The 27524-nt window shown below is 57.3% G+C and overlaps 3 protein-coding genes across 7 annotated transcripts; all 3 read right to left on the minus strand.

Moving 5' to 3' along the window:
* Positions 1-1698: 1698 nt before the first annotated feature.
* UQCRC1 (ubiquinol-cytochrome c reductase core protein 1) lies at positions 1699-10543 on the minus strand. 2 transcript variants are annotated; one of them, XM_081159569.1, is made up of 13 exons: positions 10380-10543; positions 9987-10130; positions 8378-8464; positions 6631-6760; positions 6222-6420; positions 5592-5671; positions 3978-4093; positions 3602-3745; positions 3313-3473; positions 3122-3207; positions 2708-2796; positions 2312-2387; positions 1699-1893 (listed from the first exon to the last, which is right to left on the minus strand). In XM_081159569.1, the coding sequence occupies exons 1-13, from the start codon at positions 10446-10448 to the stop codon at positions 1829-1831; spliced, it is 1446 nt and encodes a 481-aa protein (XP_081015695.1). In that variant the 5' UTR covers positions 10449-10543; the 3' UTR covers positions 1699-1828. The 2 variants fall into 2 exon arrangements, with proteins under 2 accessions (XP_081015695.1, XP_081015696.1); XM_081159570.1 differs by having other exon boundaries at positions 9987-10127; positions 10380-10489.
* Positions 10544-15308: 4765 nt separating this feature from the next.
* On the minus strand, positions 15309-16154 carry TMEM89 (transmembrane protein 89; the record flags this gene model as incomplete). Its single annotated transcript, XM_081160186.1, has 2 exons — positions 15309-15494; positions 15864-16154. The coding sequence occupies 2 exons, from the start codon at positions 16152-16154 to the stop codon at positions 15309-15311; spliced, it is 477 nt and encodes a 158-aa protein (XP_081016312.1).
* A 1459-nt stretch (positions 16155-17613) lies between these two features.
* On the minus strand, positions 17614-27277 carry SLC26A6 (solute carrier family 26 member 6). 4 transcript variants are annotated; one of them, XM_081160273.1, is made up of 22 exons: positions 27177-27254; positions 26143-26245; positions 25276-25434; positions 25054-25193; positions 24749-24859; positions 24039-24202; positions 23670-23834; positions 23437-23589; positions 23021-23103; positions 22790-22937; positions 22389-22502; positions 22213-22290; positions 21792-21887; positions 21593-21699; positions 21359-21428; positions 20303-20395; positions 20118-20219; positions 19673-19765; positions 18752-18928; positions 18492-18546; positions 18098-18234; positions 17614-17879 (listed from the first exon to the last, which is right to left on the minus strand). In XM_081160273.1, the coding sequence occupies exons 3-22, from the start codon at positions 25392-25394 to the stop codon at positions 17865-17867; spliced, it is 2220 nt and encodes a 739-aa protein (XP_081016399.1). In that variant the 5' UTR covers positions 25395-25434; positions 26143-26245; positions 27177-27254; the 3' UTR covers positions 17614-17864. The 4 variants fall into 4 exon arrangements, with proteins under 4 accessions (XP_081016399.1, XP_081016400.1, XP_081016398.1 ...); XM_081160274.1 differs by lacking the exon at positions 26143-26245 and adding an exon at positions 26581-26597; XM_081160272.1 differs by having other exon boundaries at positions 26217-26245; positions 27177-27227.
* Between the last annotated feature and the right edge of the window lie 247 nt (positions 27278-27524).

Consider the following 27524-nt stretch of genomic DNA (forward strand, 5'->3'; position numbering starts at 1 on the left):
GCTTCAGTCACCACCTCTGCCAGATGGCACCAGATCTGCTTCCAACTGGGGCCTCTTTTCAGGATTCTAGCCCCACACATAACCACTGTCCTGGACACTCCAAATTTCTCCCAGAACCATGGCCAAAAGCTGGGCAGGTTATCCTCTAACCTACGCCACCCTGGGTCCCCCAGCCCTGCTGGGGATGCTGTCCTGCTTGCGTCCCCCACAGTCCACAGTCTACTCCAGCTCTTCCTCCAGCCATGACCTCTTGCTCTGCCACAGTGCAGCTCACCAGGATGCCACAGAAATGCAGCCTGGGTTCCCATGCTGAATCTCAGGCTGACCGTCACCATTCTTCCTGATAACTTCAAATGTACCTCCCCACACGCCTCCAAAGTAGAGATCAAATTCCCTGACTTGGTGTGAAGACCCAGGAGCTCGAGCTCTCATGTGTCCAGCACACCTGCAGCCTTTGAAAGTCTGGCCTGCACTTAGAAATCAAGTTCCATCCCTCAGGAGTTTTGAGTTACGGCAACAGACTTAGTACTTGCTGTCCCCCCCAGCGTGATGTGCTTGCTGCATGTATAACCACCCAGGGGTAAGCCAGTCAGGTGCCTGCACGGTTCACAGCTTCTCTCCAGTGGTGATGAAAGTTGAAGGATCTGAGTCCCCCAGCCCTGAGTTCTAGAAGTGTTTGACAGTAATTTCCTAATTGACAACTTGTGGCAATGAACAGCAGGGAAAAGCATTGGGGCAGGGCAGGAGTGATTCAAGGGTTGTTGTGGCTACTGTGAGGCTGGGATGCTGGGGCTTCTTAACATCCCTCTTCTCAACCCTTAACCCAGGACCCTGCTCACAATTTCCAACAATACCTTCCTCATAGGACAATCTGACCCCTCACTTCCACTTCCCCCCGGCTCCCAGGAAACCTGACTGCAGAAGGGATAGGGGTGCAGGAAGAGGACCCGATCGCCTGCACTAGGGCCCAGAGGTGTCAAGGGGACTAAACAGCTGAGAGCTTCACCAGGTCCTGGCTGCCTCAGGGAGACGGGGAGGGGATCCTTGGGCCAGCAGCTCAGGACTTGCCTGGGACAGACCTAGTTGAGGGAGGGGGTTCAGGTCCCACTGAGCTCAGGGCTATTCTTGGAGCCTGAGTCAGCGGCAAGCAAACCTAGGCGAAGGATTTTTTGCCCTGCCTGTCCAGGCAGCAGTTAGAAACCAAATGGGAACACAATGCCCCAGGCTAACCTCCTCCCAGAATCCAGAGTAAACATATAAAGGTGGCTTCCTCAGGGAGTCCTTGGCCCCTCTTGATCCATCTGGGGGACCAGGCACCACAGGGTGACTGCAGAGGACCCACAGCAAGGGGCTTCCCACCTGAAACTCCTGAGTCCCCAGGGGGTGGGGGCTCTTGGGCACAAAGGCTGGGTGTGCAGTTCCCATGAACTCCCCCGCCTTACTCTTGGGACTGACTGGCCAGGAGCACCCCCCACGTGGCTAAGTGGGAACATCTGGCCTCATCTCCCTGCAGGAATCAAAGGCTTCCGGCCTCCCTCCTGCAGGCTCCGAACTTGCCCCTGGCTGAGGACACATCAGCCTGTGGGAAGGCAGAAGGTTCCAGGGGACACTGAACATGTGTGAGTGTGCGTGTGTAGTCCCTACACCCCGATCCACTGCCCAGTGGACTCCACGCCAAAGCCAGACAGGACAGAGCAGTTCCCAACACAGGACTTTATTAGTGGTACTCTGTAGCGCCAGCACAGGTCTGAAGAGCTGAGATGGCATGTTTGTGGTGGGGGGGACCATGAACCCTGGTCCCGCCCTCTTGCCTACACATGCTTCCTGCCTAGAAGCGCAGCCAGAACATGCCGCTACGGATCCGGTTGTAGTCGGGGAGCTGCTCAATGGGGCCTGTAAGGGATAGGGTGGGGCGTCAGGGTGGGGTATCTGGCTGGTACAGGGACACCTGGCCCTTTGCCGCACCCATTCAGAGCTGCCCAGAGCAGCACAAGACAGGCTTTGAGTGGAAAGAGGGAAAAGAACATTCCTCCAGGGGTGCTGAGCCTGTCCCTTCATGCTCTGGCCCTCCGGAGCCCCACCCCACACACGGAGGTGTCCGTTACCTGGTGGGTGTCGGGTACTGATGGAGGCACCTTGGCAGGGAGTCAGGGAGCTGCTGGGACAGGTTTCTGAGCAAGAACTCCCTGGCAGCCAGACTATGGGCAGAGCCTCTCAGGGGCCTCAACTGGCTGCTCCCAGTGTAGGCTGGGGGTGGGGGAGGCCAAAAGAACGGCCCAAAGACAAAGAGCAGGCCTTCCAGGTCACTTACCTATTCCAGCCACTGCTGGACACTGGTCATAGAAGTACTTGGAGCAGACTTCACGCACTACATGGGAATCCACCTCCTGCAGGGTGAAGAAGCCGGCACACTGACTGACAGGCATCTGGGGACCACCTCAGCCAGTCAGGATTATCCACCTCTCCAGCCAAGGAAGAGCTTCCACATGGACCACAGGGCTGCCCCCCAGCCCAAAAGGGAACAGGCAGCAGGGCTCATCCAGCCCCACAGCCAACATCTCTGCCTGCCCTCCCCTCCCCTCCAAACATGCCAGCCCTGCGGTGACGCTGCCTGGGACACCAGGGGGCCTGCACTGTCAGGCCTCAGCTGCCTGGCCCCTAAAAGTCAGCCAGGTCAAACTGCAGAACCCAACCCAGGGCCTGTTACCGCAATCCGGCTTTCCCACTCGGCCAGGGGGATGCGGCGGCCATAGGTCAGGAGACTACGTCCAATGTCCTCACACACAGGAGTGGTGCCTGCAAGGGCAGAGAGGGAAGGCTTTCAGGTCCACCCAGTCCATTCTGGGCCATGGGGCACACACCCAAACTCCAGCTGACACCTAAACCTTGGTCTGACCCCAGATCACAACCCTCACTTCTACAACCACCTGTCACTGTAGTAACAGGCTGTGGCCTAGGCCCATCCACCATCTCTGAAGCTCCAAGCCCCTGTGGCTGGGATAGTGGGGTACGATGTAACCTTCAAGGTTTCCCTTCCAATCTTGGTTAGGAATAGTGGCCACACTGGGGCTGTCACTGCCAGGATGCCCTCCACCCCTGCCCAAAAGGCTGAGGGACTCACCATCTAGATGAGACACGAGGGCATTTCGGAGGAGGTTTTTGCCCCGGCGCACGTCACTCTCCGTGGCACTGGTGCACAGGCGCATCCTAAGGCAGGGGAGAGATTCACTGTGAGACGGTGCTGCCTCTTAGCCTCCCACTCTCCTGTTCAAAGGCCCCCATCCCACCCAGCACTACCTGGCTGGCACTCACCACTGGCCTTGCAGGAAAAATACCATGTCATCGATGCTCATGCGGTCGCAGACGAAGTGTGCGCCCAGCAAACCCGTCTCTGCATAGCAGATGTTGAAGCTCTGGAAACTGTGGCATAGCTTGTTGGCTACGGCAACTGAAGCCAGTGGGCTGGATAGATTCTATTGGGAGCAAAGGTGGTCAGCACCCACCCTTTGGACGGGGACCCACACCCTGCACCCAACAGTACAAGTGCGCACAGAACCCTCTTCTCAGCAGGCAAGGTCCCTTGCCCAACCCTGGGACTCACCATGCCACCGCCATAAGTGCAGTCATAGTGACCGATCATGGCACTCGCCACTTGGAGGGCCACGTTGTCCGGGTTGGCCCAGCCAGGCCCCTCTACTGCAATGGCCACATGGGCCAAAGGCAGGGCATCATCTCGGTGGCTTATCTGAAACAGTACAAGGCAACACTGAGAGGCAGCCAGGCTACCCAGGTGACCAGAAAAGGTGCCAGGTGTGGTGAAGTGTTTGTGTGTGAACACATGTGCATTTGAGGCAGCAGCCACAGGACCCCTGCCCATCTGCCAAGGCATCTCTGGAGTTGAGAAGATAACCATGTACACGAGGGTCCTCCCAGAGGCCCCGGCTGAGAGCATCACTCCTGTGCCCTAGGCAGCCTACCTGGCTGCCAGTGAAGCGGCACGGAGCGAGAGTGGGCACAGCATCCTCTGTGTACGTCCCAGAGATGCTGCTGAAGTGCTTCTGTGCGAGGTCAACCAGCTGTCGGTGCTCCACCCCTGCCGAGACAGACAGTGGTGTGACAGGTCAGCCAGGTTACGAGGCACAGGGCAGGGGGAATGCACAAAACAAAAGACCCATCTTGTCTTGGTGGGAGACAGTGAAACGTGACGAGGACAGGGTGAGGGCAGAAGGCCCTCCGTGAACAGGCTCTGCCTCAGGGCAGGGCAGGCACCTCGGGATCAAATAGCACCGGTCACAGCCAAAGGCAGGGAGCAGCATGCTGTCCTGAAAACGGTTCCTATGTGGTGCATTCTCCCTTGCACCAAGGACAAAACTGGGGCTCCCCGGGCACAAGGCCGCCTGCCCTGCCTTGCCCCTCTAGCCCTTCTCAAGCAGATCCTCGCTGCTGCCCATGAGGGGTGCAAGTGAGAAAGCACAGAGGCATTACTGCAGGGCTGTGACCAGCTCTGTGTTCCCCTGAGGGCTGGGAACACTTACCAGTAACATTACAAACTCATGTCCTCAGGACCCTGCTGGGCCTTACCTCCTCGCCTCAGTAAGAGACCTCTGCTGCCCTAACACCTTGACTGCTGGGCGCTGGGCAGTCAGCAGCCTTCCCTAGATTACAGCTTCCAGGTGCCTCTGCCTTTTATTCTTTCCTTCCCTGAGCTCAGATTCAACAAAGTCTGACATGCTAGTAGCAACAAGTACTCTTGGTTCCCAGGTCCACTGACCCCAAAGCCACCAATCATGCTCTTCCTATCAGTCTCTTTCATTTACCCAGTTGCCAAGACCATAAGCTGGGGAAGCATCCTGCTCCTGCTCCCACTCCCTCCCCCCAAGTCCAGGCCTCCATCCGGTTTCCATTCACACAACCATCTTGAGTCCATCTACTTCTTGCCCTTGCTCCTGCCAACTCCTAGCAGGTACCTGAAACATCCCCTCCTTGATCTGCTGGCCTCTGTCTTGGCCCCCATGTAGCTGCAGGACAAGTCTTAAAACACGCATGACACTGACCTTCCCTCTGCACCAGTGCTCTGCTCCCACCCAACTCCCACCATTCTTTAGGCCTCTGTTCAAATGACACATGCTTCAAAAGCAGCCCCCTAACCTCCAACTTGGAGTCCCCATTAAACCCAATCACTCTGTGCCTTCCTTTCAAGGTTCTTCCCAGTCTGTCACCAGATACACATCCTCACATCCTAAGTCTGGTGTGCCCACTGGCAAGGCCGTGAAGAACAAGGCTGAAGGCTTGCATCTCCCACCAGCCTTCAGACTGGGTCTCCTAAGACCAGGTGGGGCTGAGAAAGGCCAGAGGCCTATGCTAAAGAGAGGAACTGCATCCTGTGTGGCCAGTCCCAGTGGTGGCAGCAGGGTAAAATTCTACTCCACCCCAGGGACATGGGACAGAGGCCACTCCCCTCAAGGACAGGGTGGGAACAGGGTCCCCAGGAGTGGAAGATCTATAGTCAGAACCAGGAGACCTGTGCCCTGATAACTGAGGCCAGGCCTGCCCACCCATTGCCACAAGGTGTCAACGAGCCCATCACTCACCTCCAGCAGCAGCTAGCACCATGCGAGGGGCCTTGTAATGCTGGCTGAGGTACTCAGTCAGATCTGCACGAGATAGCTTCCTGCAAGACACAGCCAGTGGATCAACACCTCCCTCAAACCAGGGTGACAGACAAGGAGAGACATGGCCTCTCTAGAGAACAAGCCTCAGCACGCTGCGCGATCTCCTCCCCATCTCTGTCGCCCACCCCTCCAGTGCCCAGAGGGCAGCTCTTGCCTGGCCCCAACTCACATCTGACCTCAGGACAGGCTCATGGGCCTCTGTGAGGAGGGTGTGAGCTGACACCGTGGGCTCTCGCAGGGCAGCATCAGAGCTCATCCCACCAGATGACAAGAAGCCACACAGATGGGATACCAAACCCTCCCTCCCTCAAGTTGACAGGACAGGCGTGGAAATATCCTGAAATAAAGCCCCGGATTCAAACAAAGACCACACAGGAATTAGAAAAGATTCACAGGGACCACATTACAACACAGAAAACACTACCAGTTGTGTGAATTAAGAAAATAAATAGCACAGGCAGGCAGCCAACTAAAATCAAACTCGTGTGGACGTGGCCTAGCCAGGCCAGAATGAGGTACCAAATTCCACCAGACCCAGCCAACTCTCACCTGACATTCTCGCTGGGTCCCTCCACAGACTGGGCTAGAGGTGTGCCCTGGAAAGCAGTGGCGTGCAGGTAATCAAAGACCACATCCCGTAGAGACGCGTCATTCTCTTGCAGCTCCCGCAGGATCACGTCCCGCTCCTTCTCAATCTGTGAGTCTTCCAGGCTGCAATTCTGCACAATGTCCGCCAGGAGCTCCACAGCTGGATGCAAGGATAGGTTTGGGTACCAGGTGAGCCACTGGAGAGCAGTAACAGCACAAAACCCCCAGGCCTGGCACCCTTGGTTGCCCAGCTGCAAGGCCATGCTCTAAGGGTAACTTCACTCTTCGGCCAGGCAAGGGGCTTGTGGGTACCAGTCCTTTGCACCCCTGGAGTGCTAGCTCCATCCCTGCCATCCCCCCAAGGTGTTACCTTTTGGCAGGTCCTTGGACAAAGCCTTGATGTAGTAAGCTGTGTGCTCCCGGGTGCTGTAGGCATTAAGATGGGCCCCCATGCTCTCCACCTCCTTCTCTAAGGCACTGCCAGGCCGGTTCTTTGTTCCCTGGAACCAGACATCAACAGCACCAATCAGGGACCACTTGAGAGCCCAGGACCCCCATCCTCACAGGCTAAAGTCTCAACAGAACCAGTGGTCTTCAGCGAAGAGTATGGGGATGCAGGGCCCAGAATCTGCGCTAAGCACTAAGCAGGCTCTGAGGTGACTGAGGCCACAGCATCACGGGGCTACAGAAGGCAGGCAGCCAGGGGCCAGGAAAGAAGAGCACGGCCAAGGCACGTGTTACCTGAAATCCAGAGCTCTCCTAACAGTCTGACCTTACCAACACTACCCCTCCTCCTGAGAGTCATGCTCGGGTAAGCTCACACCTGTAGTCAGGTAATGCTAGCACTACCTACTCTCCCCCCACACCATTCATGAGACTGTGTGCAGTGGCTAAAGCGCAGTGGCCTCTGTCGTGCGTGTGTACGATCTACGCAGCCCTGGCCTGGTAGCTCAGTTGGTTAGAGCTTTGTCCGATACACCAAGGTTGCAGGTTCGATCCCCGGTCAGGGCACATACAGGAATCAACCAATGGTTTTGGCCTAGTGGCTTAGCTGGTTGGAGTGTCCTCCAGTACACCAAAAGGTTGTGGGTTCAAAGCCCGGTCAGGGCACACATGGGAGGCAACTGATTGTCATTTGTCTCTCACATGCATGTTTCTCTCTCTCTGAAGTCAATAAAAACATGTCCTCAGGTAAAGATTAAAAAAAAAATGAATCAAGCCCAGCCAGTGTGGCTCAGCGGTTGAGCATCAACCCTTGAACCAGAACTGGGTTGGATTCTCGGTCAGGGTACATGCCTGGGTTGCAGGCTCGATCCCCAGTAAGAGGCATGCAGGAGGCAGCCGATCAATGATTCTCTCTCATCACTGATGTTTCTATCTCTCTCTCCCTCTTCCTTCCTCTCTGAAATCAGTAATAATAATAAAAACATATTTTTTTAAAAAATGAATTAACCAATGAATGCCTAAAAAAGGAGAATGACAAATCGATCTATCTCTCTCAAATCAAGAAAAAAAAAATTTTTTTTAAAAAGAAAAAAGATCTACACACACATCCGTGATGCTGTAGCTGGCTAGGCTGCCCATTCCTGCTACTCACCCCTGCCTGTCCCATATCTCCTTCTTCATATTTGCGTTCATTTGAAAAACTTAAGTCTCTACTCTGTGCCAGCATGGGCTGGCTGAGGAGCTACAGTGGTGACTGTCCCCTCCCTCAAGAAAGCTCAGCAGTCACTTCTATGAACAAGAGATGCCCAGGGAGTCCATCAGAGCAGAGCACTGCATGTTCCATAATTCCACTTCAGTATATGCACACAACACAAGCCTGGCTTCTCTGTTGAAGAGGGGGGCTTCTGGGGCTCCCTAGGGTTCTCTGACTCTGGGGGCCTTCTGCAGGGGTTCACCATAGGCACTCACTCTGGAGAGGCTAAGCCTATGTAGCTCTTTCCAGAAAGGCCAGCCAGAGATTGCCCCCCAGCTGAAGCCCCTAATTGAAGAGGCTGACTTTTCTGACCTGCACCCTCAGGAGGGACAACATGAATCCCTAAGCCCCAGGGAGAGGCAGGAGCCCAGAGGAGAGGCAGGAGCCCAGGGGAGAGGCAGGAATTTAGGAGCCTCACCTTGAAAGCCAGATGCTCCACAAAGTAGCCTGCCCCATTGTTCTTCTCGTTCTCGTACCGGCTGCCAACGTCAATCCACACCCCAACCTGGATAAGAAGTAACAAACCAACCACTCCAGCCCCCACTTACACCCCACCCTGGGTGACTAGCAAAAGCCCAGGACCCCTACCCACACAGGCTAAAGGTGAGGCTCACAGTCCCAGGATGGGGAACAGCTGTCTCCAAGCAGGACCACTGTGCCTGGAGGTGCAGAGAGCACCAAGAGCTGAACCACCAGTCGCTCTGCATCATTCTCCTTCCTAGGGTACTTCCTGACTAGTTATCAAGGAATCCCACAGAAGTTTCTAACTGGGTATGTTCACCTGGTGTCTTCGCTACATGAAATTCTTAAATTCAGTCTTGATTTTCAGTTGTTTCTTCTAGGCAAGCAACACATCATTTGCAAACAACTTATTTTGTCCTTTCTAAAAATTATACTCTGCCTTGTTCTGGTGATTCTACCCTTCCACCACTAAGGAGAGAGAGGCTACTGGTTTAGACACTGAATGTTCTATATTAAAGAAAGAGTTTTCATTCACACTTAAAATTTTTAAATCAGACTTTGAAACCCAATGAGAGAACCTTATAATTTTCTTAGTAGCTTCCTGGTATACAGTGAAACAACACCAGGCATATAGTCACATAGATTTAGTCTTTTAATTTACTGTATGTTCAAAGTTGATTTGAATTTTCACATCTACTTTCCTAAGAGATGTTGATGTACAACCATATATCATAAATTCTTACATGAACATTTCACACTTAACATCTTGGAAAGAAAGATGCATTTTACAATCCCTGGTATCCTTTGATTATAACCCACAGCATCCTTTCTCTGGTGCTCCTCACAATCTAGAGCATCTTCACGTCCATGAAATACAGCATTTACCAAGCTTTCTCATCAGGCTTTGGGTTGGCCTATACAGGTGCCATGTAATAAGGAAGATGCCCCTCACCCTTTGTTATGTTTTGTACCAATATCACACAGGGCATTATTTGTTCCGGAAAAACTGAGGGACTTTGCCAATAAAAGCTGGAGTTTGGGGTGGGGAGAAAGAGGAAGGATTAGTTCTTGAGAATCTTCTCACCTATTCCTATGTCAGGTCAAGATTTCTATCCTTGAGTCAAATTTGAGGATTTGCATTTTTTTGGGAAATCACCCATTTCACTAGCATCTCCAAATGCATTTCCTCCACAATGCATTCCTGGTCTAGCTAGGAGATCATGACTTTGGGCTGTGGGGATGTCAGTCACACCTAATGTCTCTGAATCCCATTTTCCTCATTGTAAAATTGAGGCAGAATCGCTTCTCTCCAATGGGCTGCTTAGGGAAAAGCTGGAAAAAGCCTGGCCTCCAGGTTGGCCGGCATAATACGCGAAATGAACGGTGACTAGTGAGGACGCACCCTCCCCAGAAGTCAAGGTGGGGCTGGAGTCGGGATTGGTGCAGGAGGGTCAATCCAGCGGTGACCCAAACCCCAGCGGCCTGGAGCCCAAGGTGACACGCCCCGACCTCGTAAGACTCCCCAGCGACAGGAAGGCGCCCGCTCGCCAGCGGCCCCCACTCACCGTGCAGGTGGGCTGGGAGGACTGCTCCGAGGCCACCCGCAGCCCGTTGTCCAGCTGGCTAACCTGCGTCTCTGGCAAGCTCTGGAGGGCCTGGGCGAAGGTGGCGGTGCCCCGCAAGGCAGGCGACTTCAGCAGGGCCGGCTGCTGTAACCGGGCGACAGGGACTGAGGACTGCTCTGGGGTATCGCTCCTCAGCTCACAGGCCCGCAAGGGAAGCCCCAGCCCGCCCCCAGGCCGGCCGCGAGACTGCCATCCCCGCCCCGGCCCGTGACCTTCCCACGGCCCTGACCCCGCGACCTCCCCAACCTCGACCCGCCGCCGCTAGCAGCCCGATCCCGGCCCGCGTCCCGAAGCCCCGCGTCCCATAACCCTGCGCTCCCGCTGCCATCTCACCGCGCGGCGGGGGCGCAGCCACACTCGCGCCCCAGCGCCGGCCACCCGGCAAACCGCGGAAGCCGCCATCTTCTAGTCCAGTCGGCCCGGGACCGCGCCACGCATGCGTAGAGCGGACGCGCCGGCGCCCGAGGCGCAGGCGCAGTATCGCAGCCTTGGAGCTCGGCCGCCCCCTGGCGGAAGCCGGAGATATTCACTCGCGGCGGTTCGCCGGCGCCGTCCGCGGGTCCGCAGGCACATGCCCGCGTCAGTTCGCCCGTCTGTCCGTCCGCGCGGGGCGGCGGCGGTCCAGTCCCTCTCCCCCTTTCACCCGTGGGAGGCAGAGCGCGGGTGTCTCTCACGACCCGCGGGCGCCCCTAACCCACTGCGTGCTCGGAGCGGGCTAAAGCACCAGCGTGGACTCCTGGGACTAAGAGGCAGTTGCTCAAAGTCAAGGTTTGCTTTCTCTTTGAAAGAATGAAGTGAGAATGAAAAATGCGGTTGATGTGGAAGGAAGCTGACCATGTATTGCTAAGAACAAAGGGGCAGTTGAGACGGATTTGTGAAAAGGGGTCCTGGTTCGGAAAGCGGAGCAGCTCGAGCCACCCAAGCAGCGCCCTCTGGCGGCCTCGGGCCCTGACGCGCCCTCGGGGGCAGCAGCATTCGTCTTCTCCTTCTTTTACTTTATTTTTCAATTACAGTTGACATTCAATATTATTTTATATTAGTTTCAGGGTAACTGGCAGCATTTTTTATTTTTAAATCTTCACCCAAGGATATGTTTTTCATTGATTTTAGAGAGAGGAAGGGAGAGAGGCAGAGAGGGGGAGGGAGGGAGGAAAGGGGAAGGGAAGGGAAGGGAAGGGAAGGGAAGGGAAGGGAAGGGAAGGGAAGGGAAGGGAAGGGAAGGGAAGGGAAGGGAAGGGAAGGGAAGGGAAGGGAAGGGAAGGGAAGGGAAGGGAAGGGAAGGGAAGGGAAGGGAAGGGAAGGGAAGGGAAGGGAAGGGAAGGGAAGGGAAGGGAAGGGAAGGGGAAAGGAAAGAAAAGGGAAGGGAAGGGGAAAGGGAAGGGAAGGGAAAGGAAGGGTAAAGGGAAAGGAAGGAAAGGGGGAAGGGAAGGGAAGGGAAGGGAAGGGAAGGGAAGGGTAAAGGGAAGGAAAGGAAAGGGGAAAGGAAAGAAAAGGGAAGGGAAGGGTAAAGGGAAGGGAAGGGAAGGGGAAAGGAAAGGGAAGGGAAGGGAACGGAAGGGTAAAGGGAAGGGAAGGAAAGGGGAAAGGAAAGAAAAGGGAAGGGAAGGGTAAAGGGAAGGGAAGGGAAGGGGAAAGGAAAGAAAAGGGAAGGGAAGGGTAAAGGGAAGGGAAGGGAAGGGGAAAAGGAAGGAAAGGGAAGGGGAAAGGGGAAAGGGGAAAGGGAAGGGGAAAGGAAAGGGGAAAGGGAAGGAAAGGAGGCATCAATCGGTTGCCTCACGCATGCGTCCCTGCAGCCTGGGTATGTGCCCTGATGGTGAATCGAACCTGGGACCTTTCGGCCTCCCAGATGATGCTCCAAGTAGCTGAGCCACACTGGCCAGGGCGGCTGGCAGCGTCTTGGAGTCCAGGTTCCTGCCAGCAGTTGGGTGAAGGTGTGGGAGGGGAAGAGCTCTCCTTTCCCTCTGGTGCTTGGGCTGGTGGAATAGTCGAATCCACAGGAGGCAGGTTAACCAGAGAAAACCAAGTCCCACTCCCGCTGCCGAGGAACCCCAGAAACACGGCAGAGTCAGAGACCCCTCGTGCCCAAGAGGTTCAGAGACAGAAAGGGACAATGTTCTGAGCTAATACACCCGAGGCACATCTTGGGGTGGTTCATTTGAACCCCACAAAGGCAATTCTTTTTCTGTGATGCTCCTTGACATTCTTCCAGGCTTTGCTCGCTGCTCAATTCCAAAGCTATTTCCACATGTTTAAAACTTGTTGTAGCAGCACTTCACTCTTGATACTAACATCCGTGTGTTTTCTATTGCTGCTACAACAAATTGTCACAGATTTAATGGCTTAGAATCACACAGATTTTTTTTATCTCACAGTTCAATAGGCCCAAAGTCCAACATGGATCTCACTGGGCTAAAATCAAGGCATCAGCAGGGCTGTCTTCCTCTCTGGAAGCTCTAGAGAAGAGTCTTTGGTCATTCAGGTTGTTGACAGAATTCAGATTCCACTGATTGTAGGACTGAGGTTCCAGTTTTCTTTTTCTTTTTTTAAAAATATATATTTATTGATTTCAGAGAGAGAAAGGGAGAGGGAGAAAGAGAGATAGAAACATCAATGATGAGAAGTCATTGATTGGCTGCCTCCTACACCCCCCACTGGGGATCGAGTTGCAACCCAGGCATGTGCCCTGACCTGGAATTGAAGCTCGATCTCCTGGATCATAGGTCAACGCTCAACTGCTGAGCCATGCCTGCTGGGCCCACCTGCAAAGTACTTTTTGCCAAATACTGTAACGTACTCTCCGACTCCACTGATATATTGAGGGGCCATTATTCTGCCTGCCAACCCCTCCCTAGGAGATATCAACTCCTGCCCCTCCCCAGGCTGCTCCCTCCTGCTCTCCAGAGCTTATTCTTTCTCCTGAAGTCCTGACCACCTTATAGTTCCTGGAACAGGTCAGGTTCCCTTCCCCCACCAAGCCCTTGTATGTGCTTATCCTTCTGACTAGAACACTCTCCCTTTCCTCTCGTCAGGCCATTCATCCTTCAGGTCCCAGCAATCAGCCCACCCCTGCCCCACCCCCACTGGGCCAGCACACCTCTGCAGAGTAATTGCCTTATTGAGTCTGTTTCACCACCATCACCACCCTCCCCATTTGTGAGTGGGCGAGGGGGGAGCCAATAGTGCTCTGCACATCAGCAGATCCTGGTATCCACAATAGGGCGAGCAAACAGTAGGTGCTCATTAAACCTTGTAGAATATAGAAGTGAGCCTAAGAAAAGGCTGATGAAGCTCAACCTTCAATGCCCTTTACTTACTCCCTGGCCTTGTGAGGAGCCCCCAGTAGTGTGTCCAAGAATTTTTGGAAAACTTACAGAATTAAAATAGTCCAACTGCATCCATTTAGGAACTCTGTCTTTGCCACTCGGACTGCCCTCCATCCCACTTCCCCTTATGTAGGTCACACAGGAGAGGCTGTGATGTTTTTTGGGATTCTGGGAAACACTCTAAGAGGGAGATCAGGATGTTTTGGGGGGAGTCCTTATTTTATTTTTAAATCCTCACCCAAGGATATTTTTTCCATTGCTTTTTCAGAGAGTGGAGGGGGCGGGGGAGAGAAACATCGATGTGAGAGAGACACATTGATTGGTTGCCTCCCGCACTCGCCCCTACCGGGGCCAGAGATCGAGCCTGCAACAGAGGTATGTGCCCTTGGCTGGAATTGAACCTGGGACCCTTCAGTCTCCGGGCCAATGCTCTAACCACTGAGCCAAACCAGCTAGGGCAAGGGGGGAACCCTTTAAGTTGGGCATTGAGGGAGGGAGCAAACCAGCTGTGATGAGGCTCTTGGCAGCTGAGGCAGACCCATTGGCTGCTTCCTTCTTAGAGGCTGGCAGCAGCAGGCCTTCCTTGAAGGGGGACATGGGCAGCACATCCACCATAGGACACTTGGTCTGGGTTTAGAGGGACATATTTATGTGGTTTGCTCCACTCCTGTGTATCATTAGCTCATGATTAGCTGTGTATCATTAGTTCCTGTCCTGTAGGAATGGCCTCTAGGGACCTCCTGCTGGTCAGGACAGAAGTGCAAGGTCCTATGGATGTAGAACCTGCCCCCAGTGCCCAGGGCTAGAAAAACTGTGGGCTATGGAGGGAAAACAAGGTTTGAAATGTGTGGAGCCAGAAGCTCATCTGTGGAAAATTCTTCCAAATCATACAGCATCTATTATGAAAGAAAGTTGCTGCAAGTTTCGCAAATTTGAAAACAACCCAGGCCATTTATGTGACACTGTCAATAACAAGTTAGGAGAGAAATAAGCTTTCTAAGCTATCAATAATTAAAACACAAATCTCAATCAACCATGTTAGAAGGAAGACTGAATTATCTTTCTATTCTCTGTATGGAAAATATTTTCCCCCCAAATCACAAAATCCTTATTCTATGTAGAAGCCACCAGAGGGAGCAGACAGAAAATGTAGGGAAAAAGTATCACAGAAATGTGTCGGGGAGACACCGCAAAATGTTGTTCTGGATTTTGCATTGTAGTATTTGCCAGTATTTTAACATTTGTAATTTGTCATGTTTTCCTTTCTCACTATTTTAATTCACTTGTTTCTAGTTTTGAATTCATGTTATATATTTTTTCTAAAACAGAGATCCTAAAAATGCACAAGTTCAGTACCCACTGAACCTGGGTTGCCTAGGGCAGAAGGGAGGGATGAAGGGGGTGAGGGTCCCTTTGGGGAGGTTCAGCCCTCACTCCACTTATGGGGGCCTTGAAGCAAGGACCACGCAGGCCCCAGAGCACATGCCGAGACACCAAAGGTGGAGGCAGCCAGGGCTCACTCTCCACCTCCCACCCCCAACTCAGGCCCTGAAGCTCATCCAGGAGCCCTGGCTCGTCACCTCTGGGCATCCCTCCCTGGACCACCCAAGTCTGACCTCATGATGGTCACATCTTCTCGTACCCCACTGGGGGGCCCCCTGAGGAGCTCCAGAATAGCAGTTGCATTTCTGGGTGAAGTCCTTAGGAAGGAGGAGTCAGTTGGAAGTGGGCAATGGAGCAGTGTGAGCCGCCTGGGCCCCGCCTGCCCACCCATCCTGGGCACTGAGGCCTCAACAGCTCTGCTGGTTCTATGAGTAGGAAGGGGGTACAGGGTCCAAGCCGGCCTGGGAGAACAGACACACAGTCCCAAGCCTGACCCAGAGCCTCAGGCCATCCCCACCCCAGTTGGCCACCAGGCAAAGAGAAGGCATATGCTGGGTCACCCACTCTGGGCGGGAGTCCCCTTTATTTGCCTTGGCTTCTGACAGGCTAGATGCTGCAGATGGCCCTGGATTTGGGCCAGGAGGGCATCCAGCATGTGCAGGACGGTGAGCAGTATGGCGTGGTCTGAGATTGGGGTCCGCCGTTTATAGGGTCCCGAGGTGTGAGTGGTCACCTGCGGAGGCTGAGGATAGGACCAAGAGGCAGGAGTGAGAGCGGAGGGGCGGACGGAAGTGTGATGAGGGGCAGCAGTGAGCTGGGGGAAGGGCCTGGGAAGCGGGGAGGCTGGAGTGGTCGTGGGGCCGCTAGGGCGGGGTGAGGAATAGGCATTAGAGGGAGACAGGAGGCAGGGTACCGGCCATGGGGTAGGGTCAGGGGCCACTGGGGGTGGACGTAGGGATGTAGGGAGTGCCGGGTGTGAGTGGGGGGGGGGCAGCAGGAGCCCACAGATGTGGGTAGGATGGGTGGGCTGTGGGGTGGGGTGGTTGGAGGGTACGAGCTCACTGGTGTAGGTGGAGGAAGGAGCTGTGGGGACAGAGCGGCCTGTGCTCACCTCACTCTTGATGGCCTGTGAGCCCCACCGCTGCAGCATCATGCGGCCCATCATCAGCATCATGGCACTGGTGAGCATGACCCCCGCCACAGGGTAGATGGGGTTCGTCCCCCCCATCCAGTGGCCGGAACAGCCCAGGCTGACCCCGCAACTCTCCAGGCTGTCTGGCTGGCACCCCCAGGGCTGCAAGTCCAGCCCCACCTGGTACCACAGGGGCCGAGACCAGGCATGGGCGGGAGCTGACATCTCCAGCAGGAGCAGCAAGAGCAGGAAGGGTGGTGCCCACAGCATGGCTACAGCAAATGCCAGCGGAACCTGGGCGCCTGGCAACAGGCAAGCACCCCTCCCCCAGCGGCAGGCCTGGTAGAGAGGCAGCGGGTTCCGGGGGGCTGGGGGTGGGTGCAGTTCCAGGCCCAAGAAGATGGAGTGGCACGCTTGGGGCCCACTTTCGAGTGAGCGCTCAAAAAACACGGGCCCCTCCCTCTCAGAGGAAAGCCTGAGGCTCTCCCTGGCCTGTGAGGCCTGGCTGCTTTGGCCTCCCCTCCTGCCCCGCCCCCCCCCAAACACGCCTGCAGTTCCCAGGAACACGCCTGCAGTTCCCAGGAACACTGTCCTTTCCTCCTAGAAGGGCACTCCTCACAGCTGGAGTCTCAGTCCAAGTGTAACCTGCTCCCTGATCTTTCCCTCCCATGACCTCCTGGGCAGCACAGTTCCTTCTCCCCCGAGTGACCCTGTTTCTTTTCTTCGCATTTCTAAGCAGCTGCAACTTCTTGTTTGAAGTCTGCCTTTCACAGCGCCCATAAGCTTCACTCAACCAATATTTACCGAGCGCTGCCACGCGCCAGGCACTGCTCCTGGTGCCAGGACGCAGGGTGACGGGGGAGACAAAAAACCCCGACTTCCTGGGCTGCGGTTCTGGGAGTGGCGCTGACATATGCAAAGCTGGAACAGAGCTGGTCAAGGTGACTCTGTGACTGGGCCAGTGGGTGACCTCTGTCCACTGCCCCACACCATTGCAAGCATCCTGTGGCATTTCCTCATGAACACTCATTGAGTAACCCAGGAGGCGGCTACTACTACCATTTCTGCTCTACTGATGAGGACACACCGAGGCCCAGGAAGATTCTAGGGCCTCCCACCTCCCCAGTCACTCAGAGTACCAGCTGGCAGAAAGGCTGCTGCTGCCTGCTGGGCCACGTGCCCAAATGTTGGCTTTTTATGGCAAAGATCAGCACACGCTTCTTGGCTGGGTGACCTGCAAAGCCCAGGTGACCTAATAATACAAAGAGGCATTTTCCCAAGTAAATCAGTCAGGTGCGTTCTTACTTCTAAATGCTGACCAGCAGCACCTGTGCACACCTGCGCTCCCTCAGGTGGTTGCTCCGGTGTTCACGATGCACCTTCCAGGGGCTGCCCAGTGGCACCTGCCCTGCCCTGCCCCCTATCAGGTGTCCCTGAGAACAGATCATTCCTGAGAAGCAGCTCTGATTCCCACTACTTTACAACGGAGACCTAGGCGCCCAGGGCCGAGCGTGGCTGGGAAGAAACTTGAACCTGGGTGCCCCCACCTGGGTGCTCCTACCCAGGCCTGGCCCCCCCCAGCTCTCCTGTCTGCTGTATCCCCTCCCTGCCTGACCCTGCCTTCCCCAAGCTTTGCCTCCAACTTTACCTCCAGTTCCCACTTTGGGGAATAAGGGTTAGAAGCCAGGGCTATGGACCCCTGACCCTACCAAGCCACAGCAGAGCCTGGTGTAGGGAAATGAGTCTTTATTCCTGAAGTTGCAAACACACATGCCCCACCACCCCTGGCCTGGCCAGTGCCTGAGCCCAGGCCTAGAGCACTGTGTTGGAGTCCCAGGACCTCCATCCCTGAGTTGTCTGTGTGTGTGTGTATGGAGGGGACTCCCGGGTGACATCTGGAGGCAGTGCAGGAGTGGGGGGTTCTCACAGGTGCTCCGTCACACTCAGAGGTAGGCAGTCTCAGGCAGGGCGGCAGCATGATCAGAGTTTGGTAACCTGCGTGGGCAGACGAGGAGAGGTTCCCATCAGTTACAAAGGGCACTTACCCACCCTCTACCCCAGGAGCCGCTTCATCTCAAGACAGGAAGGGAAGGCAGTGGGTCCACTGGGGTCAGAGGCATCCAGAAAGGGTGGGGATTTCTTGGAACTGGGATCAGGGTGGGGACAAGCAGTCAATAAACAAGAAGAGCTCAGCGGACCAGGGGTCATCTCACCCAAACAGGGTTGACTTGGTTGGACCTTGGGTGCTGGAGGGCAAAGATGACAGCATCGTGGACAGAGGCAAAGAGATGCTGCTTAGTGATGGAAGCATCAAAGAAGTGCCCGGCCTCCATCTGGGCGACCACGGGAGCTGTGGGCAAGGAGTGGGTCTCTCCTGACTCAAAGAATCACCAGGAACCCTGGCCCCAGTCATCGGCAGAATGCTCTGACCCATGTCATCCCAACTTCCACCCCTGAGGCTACAGCTAAACCCGCAGTCACTTTGACCCTTGATCCCTGCCTCCCAGGAGACATCTGACCTGATAGACTTTTTCCTGACAGACTCCTTGGCCAGAAGAGCCCCACCCTCTTCCCCCAAACCACTCTCACAGTCCCCACCCCACTTACTGTGGCAGGCAGCCAGGTACACCTCCACCTCGATCTCCCGAAAGTCCCGGAAAATCTGCAGCAGGAAAAGGGGCCAGATTCAGAGGGAGGCCCAGGGGCTTTGCGGGGAGACTCAGGCAGGCTGGGGCAGGAGGTTTAAAGGGGAAGTTCAGTGGATTTGGGGGTCAGAAGGTTCAGAGGGCTCTTAGAGCTGGTTACGGGTCGGGTAGAGGCTGGAGGCTTGCCCTCCCCCAGCTCCTTTCTAAGGGTGCCTCCCTTACATTCTTCAGGCTCTTGAGGCACACAGTGTCCACGAAGGAGAGGGTGCCCAGGTCCAGGACAAGGCTGTGGAAGTCGGGCTGGGGCAGGCCCAGGGCCTTCAGTGTGCACGCCGAGGCCTTGGCATCTTCTTGACCACTGGCTTCTGTGTCCTCTGGTTCTTTCTCCGTGCTTATTACCTTATGGGGACAAGGCACACTGCAGGGGCTGCCCAAGGTTGGAGGGTGAAAGCAGGGGATGCACAGACACACAGGGACACACGGGCAGATGTGGCATGAGCGTGTATACACCCACATATATGAGGCATGCAGGGGACACATGAGGACATGGATATGGGGAGCCTCCTGTATGCTGACAGGAAGGACATTTGGAGAAACACAGGAGAGGACACCCAGACTCAGAGAGCACACACAGATGTGCATTTACTGCTCTGTTACCCCTGGGCCCAGGCTTAACTGGGACACTTAAGAAGGGAGGGTGCTGGGAGACCATTGCCCCATCCTGTCAGCCAGGGTGGAGTGGGCAGAGGGCCGAGGGACAGGCCAGAAAACACCCACGCACACCCGTGCGCATGCAGACACCTCAGCACCCTGCCTGGGTCTCTAATGGAGCTTGGTGTCCCCTTTGATCTTGCATTTCCCCCCACATCCCCAACCCCTTCCCTTCTACCCATGAGCACAGATTGTGGGGTCTTGTGGACTCTAACAATTCATGGTCTTCATCGAGGCCTCGGATCACGGACAGGGATCCACAAGCAGAATTCCGCGGCGTATCACCAGCGATCCCTCCATCATCCCATTCCCCCTGCCACTGACGCGGCACCTGAGCCCACAGCGGCAGGTCCGTGGCTTTCCTCCCCGGACATGTCGGGCACCCCCACCTCTGCAGCTCACGGCTGGCCCCTGTCCCACCTCCAGCCTCACCTCGGCCTTGGAGCCCTCCATGTTGTTGCTCTTGATGTCTCCGTCACTGGCATTGACATCGATGGCAACGGAAGTGCCATTGGAAGCAGCAGCCTAGGCCAGGGAGGAGGGGGGACAGAAAAGAGTTGTCCCAGCTGCCACACAGCAGCTGTGCCAGGCAGGCCTGGTGTTGCCCCCTGGCTCTGGGCAGGTAGGCGGCCCAGGAACCAAAGCCTGGGACCCGAGCCAGGCTGAAGGCTATGGAGTTTTGAGCGGCTCTGGGAGCAGCCATACAGGGGGGACAGTGACGGTTCATGCTGGCGGTGGCTCCGGAGGTGGGAGTAAAACAAAGCGCCACAGCAGGGAACAAGGGCCAGGGACAAAGGAGGGTGAGAAGCCAGGAGCCAGGGGGCTGGGAGCCAGCTGCGGGCAGGGGGCGGGAGGCCCGGCTCGGAGGGGCCCCTGCCTGTTTCTGGAGCTTCTCCTTCTGCAGCCGCTTCAGCTTCAGCTCCTGCTTCTTGAGCAGCTTCTTCTTCCGGGAGATGAGCTTGTCGATGTCCACGCCACACTACAGGCAAAGGACAGGGAAGGGGAGGTGGGCACCTGGGCTGCGAGGGACCCTCCCACACCCCCAGGGACCCCAGGCCTCACCCTCTGCTTCAGCGCGTCACTGTAGAGGTCGGCATTGGCGAAGTACACGGTGGCTGAGGAGCGGAAGACCTTCACGCCTGGGACCTCCCTGGCCTGGGGTGGGTCACGGGGCGGGTGGCTGAGCCTTCTCTCTCCTGGCTGCATCTTGTCCTCCTGCCTTTGCTCCCCTGTGCGCCCCCGTGCCTGCCACCCCAACCCTCTGCTCCCCAGCCGCAGGCGTCCAGCCTGTGGCCCATGTCATCCCGACTCCTTGTCCTGCTCCCACCCTCTGCCCAGGCCCTCAGCCGCCCACTAGGCTTGCTCCAGGGTACCCTGCACCCCTCCTCCCATCTCTCCTGCCCTCCTGCCACTCGGCAGGCTGGTGTCAGTGGCTCAGACCTCTGAGCCTGGCCCTGTGGTCTGGTCTCTACATGCTGTGTGCAGACAGAGACCCTCCTCAGCTGCCATCCCAACCAAGCCCTCCCAGTGCTCACCCCTCTCAGGGCACAGCCCAGGTCTCTGCTGGCATTCAGGCCTACGTAATGTGCACCCACCTCCGTACCTCCCTTTCCACCCAGCTGAGCTGCCTGGCCCCCGTCTTCCCTTCACTCTGCCTGATCATGCTGTGATCAGCCTTTAAGGCTCGGTGTCGGGGCAATGGGCTTGTTTCATTCCAGAACCCCCATCTCTGTTCCCAGCACTTGGTGTGGGGCTTCTCAGCTCAATGAACGATAGATATAGTGACTCCATCAGATCAAAAACCAGCCTCTCTGACATCCTGGTGCCCCAGGATCCTGCCCCTTGCACAGTCCTGACCCAGGACTGTTCTGCAGGATGGGGCTTGTACTGCTGGCTCCAAGAGACCCCTCCTCAGGCCCCCAGGTCCAGTTCTGTCCACTAGTCCTCTGGCCCTTCCTCACCCCTCATACTCTGACTTGGGGTCATAGATCCAAATTCTCCCTTGAAATTCCAAAGACGAAAGCGTCCTTGTCAGGTGTGGAAGGAACTCACAAAAGCCCATTGTGCTTCTGCCCCACCCCATTGACGCCTCCCTCATGCTCAGCCCCCACTGCTCACCTCTGAGTACTCTGCCACGTCTCTATAAATATCTGTGTCTGGAACCTGCCCCAGGACAGAATAGCGGGGCCTGTGGAGAGATTGCGCATGAATGGGGGGGTGCATGAGGAAAGGGGGGGAACAAGGAGGAACTAGGAGCCTGGGGTCATCCCAAGGTGTGGGAAAGCTGGGGGGAGTCAGTGTATACCTCATCCCTCACCAGCTGGAATGGGGGGACTAAGAGGGGAGACTCACAGCTGCGTGCGGACCACCACAAGCAGCAGGGAAAAGGCTATTGCAACAGCCAGGCCCAAGTCCAGGTTCAGCAGGATGGTGGCCACAAAGGTTACCAACCAGATGAGCTAAAAACAGAAGGGCAGTGGTCAACAGGGTCGAGCAGGGCCACTGGGGCTGAACACCCCCAATCCTACCCCTGGGCTCCCAAGCCTCTCACCAGATCCCCACGATTTGCCTTCCAGAGGGAGCATATGTCCTTGAACTGCATCAACATGCCCTTCAGGTTCACGATAATGATGGCTGCCAGGACTGCCTGCGGTGGGGGAAGTGTCACCAGGGCTGCTGAGGGGTGCCCAGATGCTGACAACGCTGACACTCAGGCATGAGCCAGACTCACCCTAAGCACCTGGGCATAACCCCAAACCTGCCCCCAGAACCTGACAACTTGGATCTGACTCTACCCCTTGACCCTTGGCTCCAGATCTCACCCTAAAGATCTCGACCTTGAAAAACAGGACATGACCTTATATCCCTGCCCTCACCTGTGACCTGACAGACTGATCTGAGTCCCTGGCCTGGCCAAGGCCCTCAAGCCTGTCTGGGGGTGGGGTGGGAGTGGGGGTGGGGGTGGGGCTGACCTTGGGCAGGTCTTGGAAGAGCTCCCCAAGTTTGATGATGATAATGAGGATGAAGAGGGAGGACACGGCTCCAGCCACCTGTGGGACAGGAGTGAGCGGGGTGGGGGTGGTGGTGGGGTCGGGATCACCCAGGTCAAACAGGCTGCGCACCAGCCCCGCCCACACCTGAAGCTCACCTGGGTGTTGCCCCCAGTGCTCTCCTGGACCAGGCTCCGAGACATGGAGCAGCTCACCGGGAAGCACTGGAAGATGCCCCCGATGAGGTTACAGAGGCCTAGGGCCACCAGCTCCTGGTGGGGGGAGAGCAGGTATGAGGAGACTGCACTAGCAGTGCCCGGTCACCGTGCCACTGTGTCTAGGACTACACATCCCCAACCTCCATCCCCACTCATCAGCCCCAAAGACTTGCCTGCTGTCTCAAGTGTCCTGCTCTCCACCCTCAGTCCCCACATGGTCCCAGCACATCTGTTTGCTGTCTCCCTGTGTCCCACCTGATACTGAACCCGCCCCCCCCCAGGCCCTAGGGTCTCTTGTACACCAGGTTGCCCCTACATGTCTCACGTCCCATCCCCCAGACCTGGTTGCTGTCCACCCGGTAGCCATGCCTCAGGGCAAAGATCTTCCCCAGTGAGATGGCGATGGCGAACCCAACCACAGCGATGGCGAAGGCATTTCCCACAAGCTTTGCGAACAGCTGGGGGCTGGGGGCCACTGGGGGCACCAGCCTGTGAGGAGCATCTGTGAGGCCAAAGGAAGGTGCTGGCCCTGGCCACCCAACCTTCCCTGACCTCCAGGGGCCAGAGCTCACCCTGCAGGGATCTTGCCCACGACATCCACCCCAAATCTGTGGTTCAGGCCCACGCCGTAGGAGATACCCGTGGCCCCGATGAGCTGGGGGGAGAGGCAGAGTCAGGGAAGGGAGGGCTGGCACCACTGTCAGAGCAGATGGAGGAACCACTTTGGGGGTGAAGAGGGAGGTCTAAAGCAAAACCTTCAGAGGGGTGGGGAGAAGTGAGCAATAGGGTGAGAGACAGACGCCACTGCTGGGGAAAGAGGAGATGCTGTCAGAGGTAGGAATGTATCTACCCGGGGGCTTTCTGCATGGTCCCCCCATCCCTAGGCACTCTCACCAGTGCCCCCTCCAGCTAGTCTTTAAATAGCTGGGGGATGCCCACAGGGATAGAGCCTCACTTGCCCCTCTCCCTTCTCCCCTACAACCCGAACCGTGAGCAGCTCCCCAGGGATTGGCAGGGGCAGATGTTGCTTCAGTTTGTCACTCAACAGCTTCACCATCACAAGTGCCACCCCTGCCACGAGTGCGGTGACCATGGCGCCAACAACGCTCTGGGGCAGCTTCCAGCAGACCTCCAGCACTGTCTGAGGGGAGGTGGGGTCAGAGCCAGCACTCAAGGTCATGGGGAGCGCCCTAGTCCCTTCTCCCACCCTCACTCACTCACATAGATGAGGGACAGTGGCCCAGAGAAGCTGCTCAGATGGAGGCCAAACACATACTTGAGCTGCGAGACGAAGACTTGCACAGACGCCGCTGTGGTGTAGCCGCGGACCAGAGGCTCCGACAGGTAGGTGACCACAAAGCCGAAGTGGACCAAGCCCAGCCCCACCTGTAGGTTGGCCAGGGGCAGTCAGGGGAGACAGGGGTCCCAGGGGTGGCTGGACCAGAGCCCAGGGCAGGAGGGATCAGAGGGGGATGGGCTGAGGAGGAAGACAGTGATGGTCAGACACTGAGGGGAACTGGCAGACGGGGGGTGGGAGTGGGTTTGGCAGTGGGGGGGCAATGGGAGCACACACTGCTGACTTCCCCATACCTGGAAGAGGCCCACCAGGACACTAAGTGTGGAGGCCAGCTGCACCCGGGCGGTATCTCTGGCCGCCACATCGACTGTGGAGTTCAAGGTCTGCATAAAGTCTTCATCTGGAGCCAGGGACTCTGTCACACTGCCCACCATCACGGACATGACAGCAAAGGTGCCTGAAGGGACACAGCATGTCTGAAGGAGAGAGGACACTGTCCTACCTAGGAGGCCTAGTCTTAAGGGAGAGGCCAGGAGACATCAGTTCTAGATAAATATCCCCAGACTATGCTGTGCAATGGAGGCAGTGCAGATGGTCAGGTAGGAACCCTGGGCTCTAGGGCTCCTGGGGCAGCTACAAATGTTGGCCCCACATCATCCCCCTGCCCTACCTGTGTCCATTGGCTCAGGGAAACTCCCCTTGTAAAAGATGGAACGGGGAAGGGGCACAGCCTGCCTCAAGCTATCAGGCCTATATCAAGTTCTGGGCCCCTCAAGTTGCGTCACCCACCCACATCCTCCAGGGCCTCTAGGTACCTGAGTCTGCACCCCTTGCTCAGAGGCCTAGTCCTGCCTGGGAATGAGCCTTGGGTGAGTCTCCCAGCCGCCCCACACCAATGCCACTCTCTTCCCTAAGTTCCCGGGCCCTGCTCAGCCCTCCCTTACCCTGTCCTCCGTGGGGGATGTGTGCATCCCCCTGCCAGGCTGAGCCTGGCTTCACTCACCCACCGAGATGTGCCGGGAAGTGCCAAATAGGAAGTAGATAAAGACAGGGTAGAAGGAGCTGTAGAGGCCAAAGACGGGGGGCAGTCCAGCCAGGAGGGCGTAGGCCAGGCCTAGAGGTAGCAATATGGGTTTGGAGGCTGAGCCTTGAGAGAATGAGGAGATTCCAGCCCCAGGTCATGGGCCATAGTTCCAGGGTCAGGGGTCATGGCTTCATGGTTTTTTTGGGGGGAGGGGGGTAAAGTTTCAAGGCCAGGGTCACCACCCAAAGGCTGAGGGTACAGCCTCCGGATCAGGCGTGACTCACCCTGTGGTAGCTGCATAATGGCCACACTCAATCCAGACAGCAGGTCACCCAGGAGCCAGTCTCGCACAGGATACCGGGGAAGCCAGGCCAGGACTGGGAGGTGTCGGAGCAGAAGGCCTCGGGCCCGGGCCCGGGAGCAGCTGGGGACACATGGGTAAGTACCAAGGACAGGGGCTATCTAAGTCCTAACAGTGTCCCCCAGCCCCCCACTCTCAGCCTTACTGCAACCAGGTTCGCCATTGGTGGGTCCTAGTTGCTGGGCCCCAGCGCCCCAGCTCCTCCAGCTGTTCCTGGTTCAGCAGTGGCCGCTCCACATGGTAGTCTCTCCTCCTCGGCTCCATTGCGTCCGTCGTGGCCAGCAGGACCTGTGTGTCCCTCGGTCTGTGGCGGCGAGAGCAGAGACACAGTGAGGGCACCCCTGGCCCAACCTCCCCCACACCTCAACCTTGGACCAGAGTCACCCACTTGACGTTCCTAGGCCCTAAGATCCAGGTAGGTCCAACCTCCAGCTGGCCTCAAGCCCATGCCTAGGCAGGGGTAGTATCTGAACTTGGGCTGATAGAAACCTCTTCCTGGGCCAAAGTCCCCCATCAAGAAACAGCAGGATGAGCACAGTCCACACCTCCAACCCTGGAGCGTCTGCTATCAGTCTAGGTCCCCGGCTGACTGCCTCTCCAGCCTCCTTCCCTGGCCCCTGGATCTCCCCCAGCCAATCTCTGTTCAGGATGAGTCCCTTTCCAGCTGCTCCATGAGCCCAGTGCTGGCTGGCTGGGAGCACGGACAGGGAAGGATCCGGCAAACCTGGAGTCCAGTTCTTCAGGCACACCCCTCTTCAAATGAGCCCCTCCCCTCTCAGGGAAGAAAAATATTGGGGCTAAGATCGCCCCGGGCCTCCAGCCTCAGGGTTGAGGTTGTAGGTAAATTCAGCCTAATCTGGGAAAGCCAGGGGATGGCTCTCATCTGGAGAGAAAGGGGTTGCACCTGGAGGGAGAGGCTTCCATCTGGAAAGGGAAGTTCCCACCTGAAGTGGGAGAGGATCTTACCTGGCAGCAGATCTCAGGACAATCTCACCTAGGGGGACACTCTCACCTGACAGGAAGGTTTTCACCAGCCAGGTAAGTTCTGTCCTGGGGAGAAACTCTGATCTGCCCACAGGCTCTCACCTGAAGAGGGGGTGATCTCAGGCACAGATCTGTGGGGAGGGAGTTCTTATCTGGGGGAGGCTCTCACCTGGGGGGGGGGAGCTGTCCTGGAAACAGACCTCACCTGGAAATAGGAGCTATAGAGGGGGAGCTAGCTATACCTGGCCAGAAGCTTTCACCAGCTGGAAAAGTTTCCACCTGCCAGGAAAGTCCTAAGCTGTCACCTGGGGGAAGCTCCCACCTGGGAATAGATCTCAGAGGGGGCATCTTACCCGGAGGAAAGCTCTCCCCTGCTGAGAAAGCTTCCACCTTCAGGAAAGCCCTGATCTGCAGGCAGCTCGGACCCACGGGGACGGGTCGGTCCCCCCACGGCGCAGGGCCTCACCTGGGACGGCCTCTACCCTGGGCGTCCCGGCCGGAGGAGGGCGTGAGTGGTGCAGAGAAGATCCTCAGACACTCGCCTCGCAGTGCCGGGGATCTTTGAACCCCTCGCCCCTCCTCCGTGAGTCACTCGGGCATCCCCGCGGGGGCGGGACCCGCGCCTGGAGGGCGGGGCCTGGCCCCCGGCCCCTCCCCCTGGCTGGGCGCGTGGCCCGGGACCAGAGCGCTCCCTCCCCGCCAGTGGTTCAGCGGGGTGCACTCAAGACCCCCACGGACTCCCTCGCGGCGACCCCCCGGCACGACGCACCCTGCGGCGCACCTCCCGCGCCCGGCCGGCTCGTCCGCCCCGCGCCCCGCCGCCCCGCGCCCCGCCTAGCTCTCCCGCGGCGCTCGAGCGGCTCGAGGCCCGGGGCTGGGGTCGCGCCCCCGCCGCCCGCCCCTCGCCGCCGCTGGGCAGCTGCCCGCGGCACCTCGGCAGGGGGCGAGCCGGGGCGCGGCAGGCGCGAACGGCTGCTCCGGCCTGGGCGCCCCTGCAGAGCGAGCCCCCGCCGGGGGCCTCGCGGGCCCAGGAACCCGGGCAGGGCCGCGCCCGGCACTCACCCCGACGCTTCCGACAGCCCCATGGCGGGCGCGCAGCCAGGGGCCCGCGGCGCCAACTGCGGGGCCAGACGCCGCTAGCGGCCGGGAGGCGGGGCCGCGACGGGGCCAAGGTCTGGAGCGCGCCCCCGAGGGCCAATCCCCGGGCCGGACGGGGAAGGCCCGGGCCAATCAGCATGCTCGGGCGGGGCCTCAGTGATGCTCTCTGGGCGGGGCGAACCCCAAAGGGGAAGATTTAACCCCTTCTCTCGGTGGGGCCTGGCTCCCGCGGCGCGGAGGGGCCCAGCGCTCGGGCCGGAGTCGGGTGGAACTGCAGAACTGGGCCCGCGGCCCGGGTTCCTGAGCGGGGTG

This window comes from Miniopterus schreibersii, assembly GCF_964146895.1.
Source record: "Miniopterus schreibersii genome assembly, chromosome: 15".
Lineage (NCBI taxonomy): Eukaryota > Metazoa > Chordata > Mammalia > Chiroptera > Miniopteridae > Miniopterus > Miniopterus schreibersii.

Excerpts from the sequence above, each read along its gene's own strand:
- SLC26A6 (XM_081160271.1), bottom strand. The coding sequence starts at position 27,199 with ATGGGGCTGTCGGAAGCGTCGGG. Across the intron at positions 22,503-22,789 it reads ACCGGGTGGACAGCAACCAG|GAGCTGGTGGCCCTAGGCCT; the intron begins GTCTGGGGGATG and ends TCCCCCCACCAG. Across the intron at positions 20,396-21,358 it reads ACGTGGCAGAGTACTCAGAG|GCCAGGGAGGTCCCAGGCGT; the intron begins GTGAGCAGTGGG and ends GACCCACCCCAG.
- UQCRC1 (XM_081159569.1), bottom strand. The coding sequence starts at position 10,448 with ATGGCGGCTTCCGCGGTTTGCCGGGTGGCCGGCGCTGGGGCGCGAGTG. Across the intron at positions 8,465-9,986 it reads CCTCCCAGCCCACCTGCACG|GTTGGGGTGTGGATTGACGT; the intron begins GTGAGTGGGGGC and ends CTTCTTATCCAG. Across the intron at positions 4,094-5,591 it reads GGTGCTAGCTGCTGCTGGAG|GGGTGGAGCACCGACAGCTG; the intron begins GTGAGTGATGGG and ends CTGTCTCGGCAG.